The following is a 14938-nucleotide window of genomic DNA, read 5'->3' on the forward strand; positions in this document are numbered from 1 at the left end:
GCAAAACCAGTTGCATTTGAAAAATAACACTCATACCAACAACTTTCACAAGATAAGTATTTTAAATCTGGTGATAAATTTATCATGTTTTTAGCTTGTCACTTTAATAAGTAACTAGATGTTTTAATGCATCTCTTAATCATTCAAGGCACCCATTCCTTTTCAATATCCTTTCTAATATCATTAAACATGAATTTTACATAAATCAAACTAAGCAAAACTACCCTCCATGGACAACAACTCTCTCACCATGCCTGAAGAAACCCTTCCCCTTCATGTTCTTGCTTCTCCCCTGCCAAAGATCGCCATATTTGCTACAGATTTGTTAAGGAAGGGATGGAAGGTTGATACTTTATAAGGGTCAAACTCGTATGGTCGAAACACATTCTACGTAATGGTGTCTCTAGAACTATGCAAGGAGCCTAAATTTATATTCTCATTTTTAATCGCAGTTAGTAGCTCTAGAGTTGAGATAAGCTCCCCTACAAAACATCCAATAGAAGTAATGAGCGAACTGAAGTTGGCTATCTTTTTTGGCACTGATTTTTAATTTATAGTATTCAATTGATTCCATTAGGGAGAATATTTGTCCATAACGCTGCTGGAGAAGATAAGAAGTGATGACATTAAATAATAAATGAAGCAACTAGAGGGTTGGCAGACGAAATTTCTTGAAAAGGGATCAAGGAAGGAAAAAAACATGAAATTTCCTTGATATCTACAAGGAATTGCACAACAGCTAGCGTCAAGAAAAATATCCCTCTAACTTTGTGCCACTGATTGTCTCTTTCCCTGTACTGGGGAACTCAATTTCGCGACAGGCCAATAGTGCACCCGAAATGCTGGACTATGATCCGATGATTCTCTGTATCTTTTCATTCTGCGGGTCATTGCAGCTAGGAATCTAATGCTGCATCTCAATGCAGAGAACGAAGCATTCAAGACCGTGAAATGGTATGGAAAACCATATGGGAAGATTGCAGATGATCCATAAAGTCGATGCCCTCACGGCCTGGTCTAACTCATCCACATGCAGCATCTACGAACAAGACTCGTTCATTTATCAAGCGTGTACTTTTCTCTCTAGCGAACACCCCAGGCAAGGGAAGTGATCAAGATTAAAAGTATATAGAGTTTCTTGTTCCTTTCAACAAATAGCATCAAGATTAATAAAGTTGTTTCAGCAAGTAACATTAGCTTGTATAATCTAGCTTTCTCCGTTTCAAGCTCTCAACTTAATTCAATGAAAAGAAAACTGGGTTTTTCCCGCAACGATTACAGTGAAGTTCCCAAAACATGGTGAAGAATGATTCAACCTCAACAACAAACAAGCTTTAGTAGGTTGGTTTGCAAGTCAATCGAGATTAAATCTCATTTTTGTTGATTTTAAAAACACATTTATCACATTTTTTCGAGTGCTAGCTCAAAGATTTTGAACTCAAAAAATTAAAAAATAAAACCGATCTTCTTAACAACCAAACCAACCTTCTAATATTATAACTTAAGCTGTTGAAGTAACTAATATTTCTGAGTTTCAAAGTTGTATTCAATCTCAAATGACTGTTTGGTATTTTTAGCTATTTTTGTTGCTTTGATTTTCTTTAGTTCCACTAAATCATTCATTCACACTACGTTATGTATTGGGTTAAATTTTTTAATTTTAATTTAAAATATTTTAAAAAATACTTGTATATTCACATTTTTTTTTATTCAAAAAAGTTATTTAACCAGCAAGAAAATTAAAAATAGCTGGTATGCATAGTAAAAGTTTGGATTATTTATACATCCTTTAACTAATTCTATATATTTTAAAATTAATAATTATATAAACTTTTAATAACGATAAAAACATTTAAAATCATAATCATTAAAAAAGTAAATCTAAAATTTAACAATTAAGCTATCGCCAGCTGTTAAAAATAGCTGGTCTATTTCTTTCATTTATGAATAAAGGACAAAGAACTGTATACCCAAGGTTAATGAAGATGGTCGAGGTCTCCTTTAAAAATAAAATTAAAAAATCAACAATATGGGCCGTACAAGCTATTTATTTCTTTACTGTTCCTGCAGTCTGGCTATAAGAACAGTCGCAAATAAATGAAATAATATGGGCTTCCTCGATATACGAGACATATGGTCCTGGTCGGTGATTATTTTTCATTGGTGCCACGTATTTTCAGACAAGAATACGCTGAGCGAGCATTCACACGGTGGCTGTATCACATGCATCGCACAAAATTGCAAGGCTCGGGCCTTGAGAGCTACACAGCGAGTTCTCGATGCTGGAGAATCCACGTGTTTACTTTTCAATATATTTTTTACTGAAAAATATATTAAAAATATTTTTAAAACGTTGAAACAAATAAATTTCTAGCCTCTGTCTCCATTTCAAGTCTCATATTTTTTTCAAGGATATATATCGATGCCCGTTTAATTTTATTCATTCATATACTTTAAATTTTTCTTCTTATATTATATAATTATAGCATAGATACCTCTACAAAGTAATATTTTGATATAAAAAATGAAATGCTTGTAACGTGTATATGATCATTAGCCTGTTTGTAAATTATTTTCATCTTATATATATATATATATATATATATATAAACTCAAGACCGGACCATCCTTCAAATTTCATTTTGCTGGCCTAAGATTTATGTGTTTTTTTTTTTAACTTTTTCTAAAAAAAATTATTTATTTTACTTAAACCTCGTCCACGATGTAAATTTCAATTCCATGCTTAAAATTTATGGAATATCTCAGTATAAATCAAAAGATTATAATAAACAATTGAAATTGAAAAAAACCATCTAGAAATTAATTTTCTTCAATAAAATAAATACCATTAATATATTTTTTTAATCAAAACTTATATACTAGTCCTACAGTCTCTCAGACACTTTCTCACTGGCATTTAACATCTACATTTTTTATTACCGGTAATATTTTTTTGTTCGGTTCAGTTTTTATCCAAAAAATAATCAAATTAATTTTTTTTTAAAAAAACCAAAACCGGTTCATTTCAATCAATTTTGATTTGGTTATTTTAGGACAAAAACAGAAACCCAACCGACTCATTTTCGGTTAGGTTTGATTATTTTATATTAAAAATCAAAACTATGTTGTCTTTTGGGATTTTTTTTATAATTTTCAATGGGTTTGATTTCAGTTTTTTCACCTCGGTTTTGTTTGGTTTAACTCAGTTCGGTTTTTTCAGTTTCAGATTTATTAAATTAATACCGAAATGAACCGGTCAATTTTTTAAATATTCTAATTGGTTTAATTGGTTTTTTTAACAGTTCGGTTTTTTTGGTTATTTTTTTAATTTTCTTGATTTAAATGGTTTTTTAATTTTTTTACTCAACCCTACTTTTTATCGATTGTTCATTGAAATCTTAAACAAGGATTTCGAATTTGTTTTTGAAATCCTGCATGGATGAAATGGAAGCTCATATAGGATAATTTTGACACCACCCACGTCAAAATAAATAGAATTAAAATCCTATATGAATGAGATGGTAGCTTGTATAGGATAATTTTGTCATCACCTAGAGTGATTATCAAAGATTAAAAAAGAAAAAAAAAAGAAGCTATTTGATGAAAGCATCAAAGAAAGAAATGTGATGTGATAGCTAAGAGGGATAGATTGGCGAATGTTTTGATAAAAAATAAAAGAGAGACATCTCAAATTAATTTTATCACATTTGTTTTGATAAAAAAAATAACATATTTTCTATTTTTATCTCTTAAAATCTTTATTTATTTTTTCTCCTCACTCTTTAAATGATGTTGAGATATTCCATAAACCTCAGAGTTAAAATTGAAATTTATGTACGTGATGGAAACGGACAGACAGGGAAATTAGAGCAGAAGTGGGAGAGATGGGTGAATGAGAGTTCCGTTAATTGTTTTTTAAAATGATTTTTTTAAAAGAAATATATTAAAATAATATTTTTATTTTTAAAAAAATTATTTTTAACATCAATATATCAAAATAATTTAAATATATTAAAAAATATTCAATTTAAAATAAATTAAAAAAACTTTTAAAACGTAAAAATAAATAGTCTGATGAAATAAAGACAAAGGAAGCAAACTGTGATTTACTGAACAGTTTGATGAAGCATTCAAAAGCCTATCATTTAGCTTTTGAACTTCGAGGAGAAATATTATTGCTAAGTGACAATTCTTCATTCTACTTGATTTTGACAACTGTACGTTCATGATGTTCTTGGGGAACATCGAGTGGTTACGAGACCAAATTCCAGGCCCAAAATTAATTGTCAATTCCAATCATTCTTACTCCCTCCATTTTGAAAAAATAAAAAATAAAAAATTGAAAAAGCTTGTTTCAATAATGATCCAACCCTGTTAATTTCAACTACGATCATACCTCATCTTACCTAATGATACCTACGTCCTCTCAGTTTTATAGCTGTTCGTTACGGTGGTGGGAGTATATTTTTTTTTTTAATATTTTTAAATCAAATAAATTTTTAAACCAACATATTAAATAATATAAAAATACTATTTTTAAACCAACATATTTTTAAACCAACATATTAAAATAATATAAAAATAATAATTTAAATCAAATAAAAATATTAAATTTTTTTAAATACTTTTAAAATACAAAAACAACACCTCCCTCCCATCAAAACAAGAGAAAGGTTTCACGAACCATCTAGGTGGTAGCCTAGTGGTAAGAGCTTGGGACTAAGGGGTTTGCTCCCTCTTAGGTCTCAGGTTCAAACCCTATGGCTGCTCATATGATGGCCACTGGAGGCTTACATGGTCGTTAACTTCAGGGCCCGTGGGATTAGTCGAGGTGCGCGCAAGCTGGCCCGGACACCCATGATAATAAAAAAAAAAAAAAAAAAGAGAAAGGTTCCACGCAGAAGGGAAAAAAAAAATCACTGGGTCCTGCACAAAACCAACTGAGAGTGATTGGTGAGAATCATGGAACCAAATTCTTCCTCGGCAAGTATACTAATTAATATTAATTCTTTTATACTCCAGAGGCTACGAGTCCATACCTGAAAGTAGCCACCACACCCAGCACGTTGAAATATATGCATAATTCACATGATATCTCCTTCGTGGATAAAACACCCCTGCTCCTTGTGTTATTGGCTGGCTGGGACGCATATTTCCATACGGTAAAGTCAAGCAACCAATGAGCAGAGAGAGGAGCATAAAAGAAAAGAAATATATACTCGCTGGTTGCTGGCCATTGATTGATTTCAAATTTAAATATTATTAAGGATAAGGCATGGAATAACCTGTGACGTGATCATCCTCTTGCTCCCAAAATTAAGCCTCTAGCTAGCTCCCCGGCCGTTAACAGATGATATATACTTTGCATAATATTCTGTGCGTTACTGCTGCATGCTGCTGATAGAGCTTGGATTCTTCAATGATCGATGAGGCAGCAACAATGGCATAATTTTCTAATATATATATATATATATATATATTGTATCTCACCTGGGCGTTCTTAGTCATGCTTTAATAATGGTGATAAGATCATAGATGCTAACCTAAGTGTTCAGTACTGACACACTAAAGTTAAACCTTCATTAAAAAAGATTAACTGGGTTAATCTAGTTCACCGTGCATGACACATGCATGATCTTGCAGGCCAGTTCTATGCTTTCCTTCAAAATTCAGGCACTTTTTACCCTTTGAGATCTTGAACGTCAAATGACTTCTTCTTTTTTTTTAAAAAAAATCTCCATGTAAGTGGACGGATATTGAAACCCTTAAGCCCGTAGCTAGATTGGAAAAGCTTTGTAAACTGTGATTCAATTTAGGCATCGATCCTATGACAGACTGGTAATTAAAACTCGTTAATTTGGTAATATATTTGAAACCTTTTTTATTAAATTTTTTATTTTTTTAATGTAATGATATCAGAAATAGTTTTAAAAAATTAAAAAATATATATTATTTTAATATATTTTTAAATCAAAATATTTTTAAAAACAACCAAAATTCACAAACTACAGCTGCCACCAGAGCTCCAGGAGGAAATACTACATCAATGTGGCCTGGCGTACGGCTCATCAATCAATATCATTCTATGAAAAATTGTTGGTGGAATTGTTCTTTTTGCTTGCATTATCAGTAAGGTTTTGAGTGGTATGATTTTAAAAAATAATAATTTTAAATAATTATAAATATATTTAGTCATAGATTATTTTTTATTTCAGTTCCATATAATTATTACACCATATTTAATAAACCTAACCCAACCTGAAACTTGGATCACAAGTGAACTAAATTAACATTAGTCAGCACATATTTTTTTTAATAAAAAAAAAACTTAAAATAATATTATTTTCTAAATTTAATTTTTTTTCATTAACTCAGCTGTTTTCATAGTTTGAGTTGACTCACTAAAGTAAACTAACTATGTATATTAAAGAGAAATAAAACAAAATAAATATTAAGTAAATAGTGCTTTTAAAATATAAAAATGAACCGCGTTTTAAAAGCAGAGCAATACCAACCAGTCGTACCTTTGATATGCTCCAGCTCCATCCTCTTTTATTCCTTTTTTTCTTCTCTTTAGTCTTACTTTATCTCCTTTTTCTTATCTTTTAATGTTTTGAAGGGATGACTTTTGAATCCGACGTGGCTTGCTTTAATCAAAACAGACCATCTTTCGGGAATTGGATTACTGATTCGGATACAACTTAGGACATGCCAGCAAGGATCATTGTAGAATATCTGGAATATGACTGGGCCCACCCACCTTTCAATATTCAAGACAGGAAGATGGGTATCCTATGAACATGCCTTAAAATTCACAATCTCTGAATGCTAACAGTAATATATATTTGTTATTTTTTAGAAGTGTTTTTTATTTAAAATATATGTTAAAATAATGTTTTTTATTTTTAGAAATGATTTTTGATATTAATGTATTAAAATTATTTAAAAATATCAAAAAATATTAATTTGAAGTAAAAAAATAAAAAAAAATTAAAACTTTTCAAAAACACTTTTAAAACACAAAAACAAACAGATTGAAGAGTTGATAACCTTTCTTAACATCGACTTTTAGAGTTATTGCGTGTGGTTTAGATCTCTTTTGAAATTATTTTCAAAATGTTTTTTATTTAAAAATATATAAAAATAATGATTTTTTATTAAAAAATTATTTTCAGTATTAAAATAATTTTAAAATATAATAAAATAATTAATTAATTTGTAATAAACATGGTAAATAGCATTTCTAAAAATTATCTTATCTAATAAACGAGGGTGGTGTTTCTAGAAGCTATCTAATTACCATGAGCTAGGTATCCATATCCCGTGAATACCTCGAGAATAACATGTTTTTTTTGGGTATATATAATTTAAAGGTTTTAAATTGCCAACAAGAAATGTCCTTTGATTTCCCAACAAACAATAATAAAAAAGCGGAGATTAAAGACGGGAGGGGTACCGCACTGCGTTCGCACGAGAGCAATTTTGAACCTGCTTTTTTCCATCAATGCGGTATCGTTTGTCAGAAAGTCATTTCATTCAGGCAAACGAATGGTTGAAAATCATTCCACACGGGGAATATTTTAGTTTCTATCTTCCACCAGAAAAAACAAAAAAAGTTTCTACCGTTCAAACTTCAAAGGATCTGTAACTGTGCTATCGAGTTCAAATCCAAGAGCGTATTTTTACCCCTTTTTTAAAAAATTGATATTTTTTTAGTATATTATAGTCTTTTTAATTAAAAATATATTAAATTAAGATCTTTTTTATTTTTTTATTTTTAACATCAATATAAATAAATCTATGTTGATTTGCATGTTAATAATATAGCATTTTATTATCACAAAAGACATGTTAAACTGATATATAGATATACTAATATATCAGTTGTCATAATTATATATTAATTTATAGACGTTGTAGCACAAAAGGAATTGCACCATTAAACCTTATTGAAATAAGAAATATTATAATCTATATTATAATTTTCATCAATTTTTAGTTTTTCCAACTATAAAAGTATTATTCATTGCTTTAAATGTTCGAGGCTATTTTTTAAAAGTAATTTTAAAAATATAATCTCATTATAGTTTTTTTTTAATATATATTTTTAATAACAACTTTAAAGTTTAAATTTAAAAAATAAAAAAATCAAGCAAACCTCCCCTCATAGTTGTTTGGTAATGTGATGCAAATAATTTTTAAAAATATTTTTGTTTAAAAATATATTATTATTTTTTAATTTTTTATATTAGTACATTAAAATCATAAAAAATAAAAAACATTAAAAAACACACTTTTAAAATACATAAAAAAACAAAAACTACTACACTTTCAAATACTCACTTAATTTATAACACAATAAAAAAAAGTCTTTATAAATATTTTTAATAGCATTAAATTTATTTATTTTTTATTATTAAATTGACACTTAATCTTTTTAAAAGTGATTGTTTAGCATTGTTGTTAAATTGTGTTTGGTTGTGTTTTAAAAATATATTTGATTTGAAAAGGTATTAAATTGATATATTTTTTAATGTGATGTTGTAAAAAATGAAAATAATATTTAAATATATATATATATTTTTTAAAATCTTAAAAAATACCTTAAAATAGAAGCTACACAGGTCCCCGATGATTGGTTATTTAACCTCATATAATGATCCGGCACCGGGTCCACTCTGATGAACGGAATGTACATGGACCCACCACCTGCATGGCTAGACACATCAAGCTTTCTAACATGTCATTCCTACATTGATAGAAAGCAGAAACAACAAATAAATAAGGTATCAAGTAGGGACCACGAACATCCCATTACGCGCCATCTTGAGTGTGACCACCTGATGTCATCATCTCCTGCTTTCACATTTTTCTGACCGTCGGATGAGATTATTTGCCTTCGCTTTGACTCATCAAACGAAACAAGCAAGTTCCAGCCAAAAACACAAACCCGCACTCTCTCTCTCTCTCTCTAAAAAGCTCTCTTTCTCTGTCTCTCCGTACTTTTCATCAGTTTTTAGCTTCTTTATATGACGGTTTGGAGTTTATAGAAGAAAGCGAAGGCATCAGTATTTTCTTTTTTAGTTATCTGATCTCTCTGTTAGCTTTCTGGATCAAGCCAGCACCGACACGTATTGCTCTGTGTTAGAGAGGCTTCTGGTGCTGTTAATGGTATCTTCTGGTCCTGCATTACCAAACCTGAAATGGGTATGTGCTATTCTCTTTGTGTGAGTGATAAAACTCCTCAAAGTTTACTACTTCCTGTTTGGTTTCCTAGAAAATCTTGTTTGCAAATAGTTTTATGTGTTCACTTCAAAGTTTCAATATGTTGCATGCTTTTCTTTTTGTTCAAAATTTGCATCTTTAAGTTGAACTTGGAGTGAAAGTGTGAGAAATTAGGCAAGGTTTAGTACTTTTGGTTAAGTTTAAGCTAACCGTGCACGGTTTAATTCTAGTAAAGTTGAGTGAAAGAGAAAGAAAAACTCCTCCTTTAAGTAAATTTGCCTTTACTTTTTCTCAATCTGAGAAATAATGAGGCCTTAGTGTTTAGGATTTTTGAAAACGAGTGCGCTTTACTTTTGAATAGCTGGGTATCTCTGTCCTTTTAGTTTTGCATTAGGTGAGGGAACAGGCCAGTTGTAGCTAAGAAGATGAAAGATCGATTTAGCCTGATCTTATCCACAGTTCTCTTCTTCTATTTTTTGCTGCTGTGTTGGTATTGTCTTTTGTCTTATGGCATCGAATTTCAATTTTATGCTGTGCAAATTATGAAAGCTTTAGATCACTTGGCAAAGCTTTTTTTTTTTTTTAAGAAAAAAATTATCTTGATTCAATGTTCATGTTACAGTTTATCTATATAAATCATAACGTATCACGTTTTTATTATAAGATTATGTCACTAAGAGAAAACATAAAAAAATAAAACAAAATCTTGTCACCACTGTCAGCTATTAACCACACCAGCCGAATATTTATTTTGTCAATTATTGAGGTCAAATAAGAGGGGTGCATATCTGACTATCTGTAGGATTTCCCTTTATAAAAATCTGTTTCTCCCCCCATCAATCATTAAATGAGTACAGAGGCAAGTCTCACTTACATGGAAATCAGAACACAAGCACTTTGTAGTCATCCTGATAATATCATGCCTGTTGGTTAGATTCTAGCATTTCAAGGAAAGGAAAGGAAAATTGGCTGAGCATGATTTGTTAACTACCCACTGTCATGCTCTAATGGATTTCTCCCATTAGCTGCTTGCATTCATGGATTCTGTCATCTGGCTTGTGATATGCTTTTGCTTGTAATTTCTGTCACCTATTAGGTTAGAATTCGGTCCCTGTTATTCTTGGAACTTAAAAGTTAATATTCTTTTAGTAGCCTGACTTAAAAGTTAATATTCTTTTAGTAGCCTGACTTCTTTATATACTAACTTATGAACAAACAAGGAAGTCTCTATGTTTGTGAATTACTTTTGGACAATCACTAATGAAAACTGGAGTAAATACTTATGTGAAATTTCAAAGAATTGCAATGAGCTGTTTCTTATATTAGCATTTTTTTTTTGTTTTAATATGCTTTTCAAGCCATTAATAAATCTTTGAGTGTGTTCTATGCTCAATTTTTCTTTCTTATTTTTGGAGTGGCCAGGTCAATATGAATTTAGTGAAAGATTGCAACTGTAGAAGCATATCAGAGCCGTCTTGTTGAGAGGGGAAAAAGTGAAGTGGAAAAATGTATGGCCTAGTCTGCACTTGAGATACACAGCTGGCATCCGATTAAACTATTTGGTCTATGGAAGACTACTCAAGGCTGAAAAAGAATTTCAGGAGTAAGCAGTCATTGGGAACTGCTGAGAAGACTGTAACATCCCAAGCAAGGAAAAGTGTGGACGTGATGGAGAACTTGAAACCATGGAAGCCTAATTTGTCATATGCTGATCTCCGCCATCAAATTACAAAAAAAGTAGATAATCTCTCTTCCAAGCCTTTGACAAATCATCAGAAGCAGTGTAGGACAGCAATTGAGGAAGAGGAGCTGGTGAAGTATATGTCCAAATTGCCAAGCTATCTAGAAAGAGGACAAACCCACCAAGAGAAGGTTTTAAATGTTGGGGTCCTTGACTGGGGTAGGCTAGAAAAGTGGCAGTGCAGGCAGAAACAGATGCCAGCTAGAAGTAGCAGGCATTCACTTTCAAGCAGTGACTCATCCTCACCTTTATCAACAGAAGGATCATCTGTCTATTCTAGCAGAGGTCAGAGTTGCTCTCCGGGTCATCAAAGGACATGTCGCCCTTCACTACAATTTCATCCGATGTCATCACCCACCAAAGGCAAGTCTCCAGTCAAAGAAAGCATTGGCAAGTTTCAAGATGTCAAAGGTTCCCAGACCAGCAGGGTGAGTGAGCGAGCAAAGTTTATCAGAGCAGATCAGCCTTTTCCCAAAAACCATCCAGAATTCAATCCTGACCAGTGTAAGAGAAAACATAAAGGCCCAAAGATCAATCCGGAAAGTGGAACTTTGGCTAATGGGTTAAATCATGAAGGGCTGAAGTGTATGAAGACGAAAATGAAGACAAAGACAAAGGCAACCGCAAAGCCTCCAGAGGGTGACTTTCTGAAGAGATCAGGGGAATTGCAAGAACAGAAGACATATGTTGACCAAACAAATGAAAGATTAATTCTTCTTATACCGAGAGATTCCCCACAAGGCACGCATTCTGGAGTGCCCCATAATTCAACTATGATGTTAGGCCAAAAGGAAGAAGAAGCAAATCAAAGGAGCTTTGCAGATATGCCTACGGAAATTTTCTGTCCAGCAGTCCATTCTGATGTCCCACATTCATGCCCTCTGCCATATGAAATTGGCAGACACTCTGAGAGAAAATGGTGCTCAGTAGATGCTGAAAATATCAGTTTTTTGCCTGATTCTTCTCAATCAGTACCACATCAAGTCAAAATAAGAATGCGTCAATCCCGTGATACAATTTCTAAATTAGAAAAACCAACTGTAATGCTGACTGATTCAAGTTCAAAAGAGTCTTCTGTGGCAGAGAAAAAAGTGAGCAATTTAGCCGCTGAAAAAGTTAGAAGCACATCACCATTTCGCCGACTTAGCAGTGGTATGAGCAAGATAAGCAAAAATTTCAGCTCCAAGGAGGGTTCATCTAAACCACAATTGAGCTCAACTAGTAATTCAGTACAATCTGGTTCAGAGATTGCTATGGCTTCCACATGCCAGGAAAATCAAAGTAGTGATACACAAAATGCTACAAGTAGAGCACGGTCAAGCCCTTTGAGAAGGTTACTGGATCCAATGCTGAAGCCTAAGGCAGCAAACTTCCATCCTTCAGTAGAGCAATTGCAGAGAGGTTCTATATCAACTGATAAAGTCTGCAAGTCATCCAATGTTCATTTAGATTGTATGCCTGGAACTGCTCAGATTGGGAAAGTAAAATCAGATACGACCACTCCTTGTAGAATCAGTGTCAGTGATTCATCCAAGGACAGGAAGCACGTATCTTCAGCATTTCAAGCCCTTCTCCGAGTTGCAGTTAAGAATGGCCAACCTACATTCACTTTCGCTGTTGACAATGAACGCGACATTCTTGCAGCCACAATGAAGAAATTGAGTGCCTCAAGGGAGGATGACTACAGCTGCATTTACAACTTCTATGCCGTTCATGAAGTCAAGAAAAAGAATGCGAGATGGATAAATCAAGGTGGCAAGGGCAAATGTCATGATTATATACCCAATGTTGTTGCCCAGTTGAAGGTTTCTGGTTCTCAGTTTTCCAATCGGACTAGACAAAATTATATGGCACAATCTTTTGTGAGGGAGTTTGTTTTGTTTGCCATGGATCTACAACAGGCAGAGCAGCAAACATTAGATTTTCAGCCTAATGATGAGCTAGCTGCCATTGTTGTCAAGATCCCTGAAGTAATCAATAGAAGTACCGTCAGAGATGGCAATCGGACTAACAATTGCAATAATTTCTCAGAGGTGAGGTGTAATTCTACCTCTGGTAATGTACAGAATCAGCCGATCCTTGGCAGTCAAAACCTTATCAATACTACAGTCATTCTTCCAAGTGGCATTCACAGTCTGCCAAATAAAGGAGGACCTTCATCATTGCTCCAACGTTGGAGATCGGGTGGATCATGTGATTGTGGAGGTTGGGATCTGGGTTGCAAACTTAGGATTCTTGTCAACCAGAATCAAATTAATAAGAAATCAAGTCCAAGCAAAGCCTGTTCAGCAATTGATAAATTTGAGCTCGTCTCTCAGGTATATTCTTTGTTCTATTGCTTAGACCAACTAATTGTACCTCGCACTTGTAATTGTCAACTTACATCTCTTTCTCGTAATCAATATTTATCCACAGTGTGAAGAAGAGAACCAACCTGTCTTCATCATGACCCCTTTCAAGGACGGGATCTATTCAGTCGAGTTCAATACATCACTTTCAACATTACAAGCATTCTCTCTTTGTATAGCAGTTCTAGATGGTAAAAAACTATGTGAGATGTCAGAATCTAGCAACTTGTCTGAAGAAAAAACTTCTCTGGAAACAATACTGTCGCAAAACGATGGAATGAGGGCTCCAAACGGAATTGTAGGAGAGGTCCCTGCAAGATATGTCTCATATCCACCCGTGTCACCGGTAGGAAGGGTCTAGTTTGAAGTCAAATGATCTCTGTAACTAGTCACATCCGATATAGATAGATGAGTAGATAGATAGATAGATAGATAGATACAATTTCAGTCGGCTGTTTGAGCAATGGACGGACCTGGATTGAAGTTCTGCCACTGGGATTAGTGGTTAAATCAAATGAAAAATAAGCATATATTCTGCAAGGCTTCTGAGATGATAGGAAAGTAGCCTGGAAGCCTGAGATCAAGCATGGTATTTTGTTGTATTAGTTTTGGTTGAGTTCTTATGATGTCAACTGTACTCAGAGCAACTCTGTCTTCATCATCAATTTAAGTGCATAATATTACCAGTGAATGGTGTTTTTGACTTCCATTAGTAGTCAAATTTCTGCTAATCATTCATTTTAACTGAACTTTAATCTAAATTTAGACTGGGGTTAACATCAGCTAAATAAAGAGCTGGGAAAATGATTAACCTTGAAACTGTAATTTAGTTAATTATTCATGACAACAGTGCAAGATTTGGATGGTAAAGACCCAAAAATCTATGCTATCCAAAAGCCCACGTTTAACCGGACTTCAAAAATCTAATATCCCAGAAATTCTACATTAATCCTGAATTTATAAGTCAAGAAACTTTAACAAATCAAACATTAACAAAAACTAAACGCGTTAAAAACATATTGTATACCCATACACAAGAACCTATATTACTACAACGAAATTATTATTTTACCCTTTATAAAAAATGAGATGTCTTGTTGTTGGGGTAATTAAAATCGTTTTATATAGCTCATTAATCATTTAAAGATTATATAAGAATATATTAGTGTTTTTTTATTTAAATTTAAATAGTAAAATGATTAAATTATTTTAAAGTCAAAAAAATTTAAAGCTGGGTGTTTCTATTTTTTTTTAAAAAAAATTAAGTGAAAAGACAAATTTATCCTTAGCAAGGATTATATTGGAGATCACTCACTCAAACAAGCCCCAAACAAGTAACGGAAGAAAACAATTTACCTTCTGAAATTCTTATTGGGATTGTTTTGACTGACTGATAGCTATTGTCAGGATATATCAAGATTTATCTTCCAGTCCAGTTTTGTTCTGTTCACCTTTGAATTGTTGAAGCACCACTGCCAGATTTTCTTTATATGTAATCACTGACACTTCTAAGAATAGTTTTGACATGTATTTTCTTGATCTTCTCAAAATATTTTCCCGCACCAAGTGACTCTAGACACTGGTTTTGGGCTCGTTTCATCTCGTGGTGTAACTTGCTAGAGAT

General features: G+C 32.6%; 1 protein-coding gene across 1 annotated transcript; it reads left to right on the forward strand.

The window, feature by feature from the left end:
* The first annotated feature begins 8939 nt into the window (after positions 1-8939).
* LOC133680589 (uncharacterized) lies at positions 8940-14005 on the forward strand. The gene is made up of 3 exons (XM_062103607.1): positions 8940-9207; positions 10648-13284; positions 13382-14005. The coding sequence occupies exons 2-3, from the start codon at positions 10792-10794 to the stop codon at positions 13673-13675; spliced, it is 2787 nt and encodes a 928-aa protein (XP_061959591.1). The 5' UTR covers positions 8940-9207; positions 10648-10791; the 3' UTR covers positions 13676-14005.
* Positions 14006-14938: the final 933 nt, after the last annotated feature.

The sequence above is a fragment of the Populus nigra genome, chromosome 19 (genome assembly GCF_951802175.1).
Source record: "Populus nigra chromosome 19, ddPopNigr1.1, whole genome shotgun sequence".
Taxonomy (NCBI): Eukaryota; Viridiplantae; Streptophyta; class Magnoliopsida; order Malpighiales; family Salicaceae; genus Populus; species Populus nigra.

Bases quoted from the DNA above. Each gene is read 5' to 3' on its own strand.
- LOC133680589 (XM_062103607.1), top strand. From the start codon at position 10,792: ATGGAAGACTACTCAAGGCTGAAAAAGAATTTCAGGAGTAAGCAGTCA. The intron at 13,285-13,381 runs GTATATTCTTTG...ATTTATCCACAG, and splicing joins AATTTGAGCTCGTCTCTCAG to TGTGAAGAAGAGAACCAACC.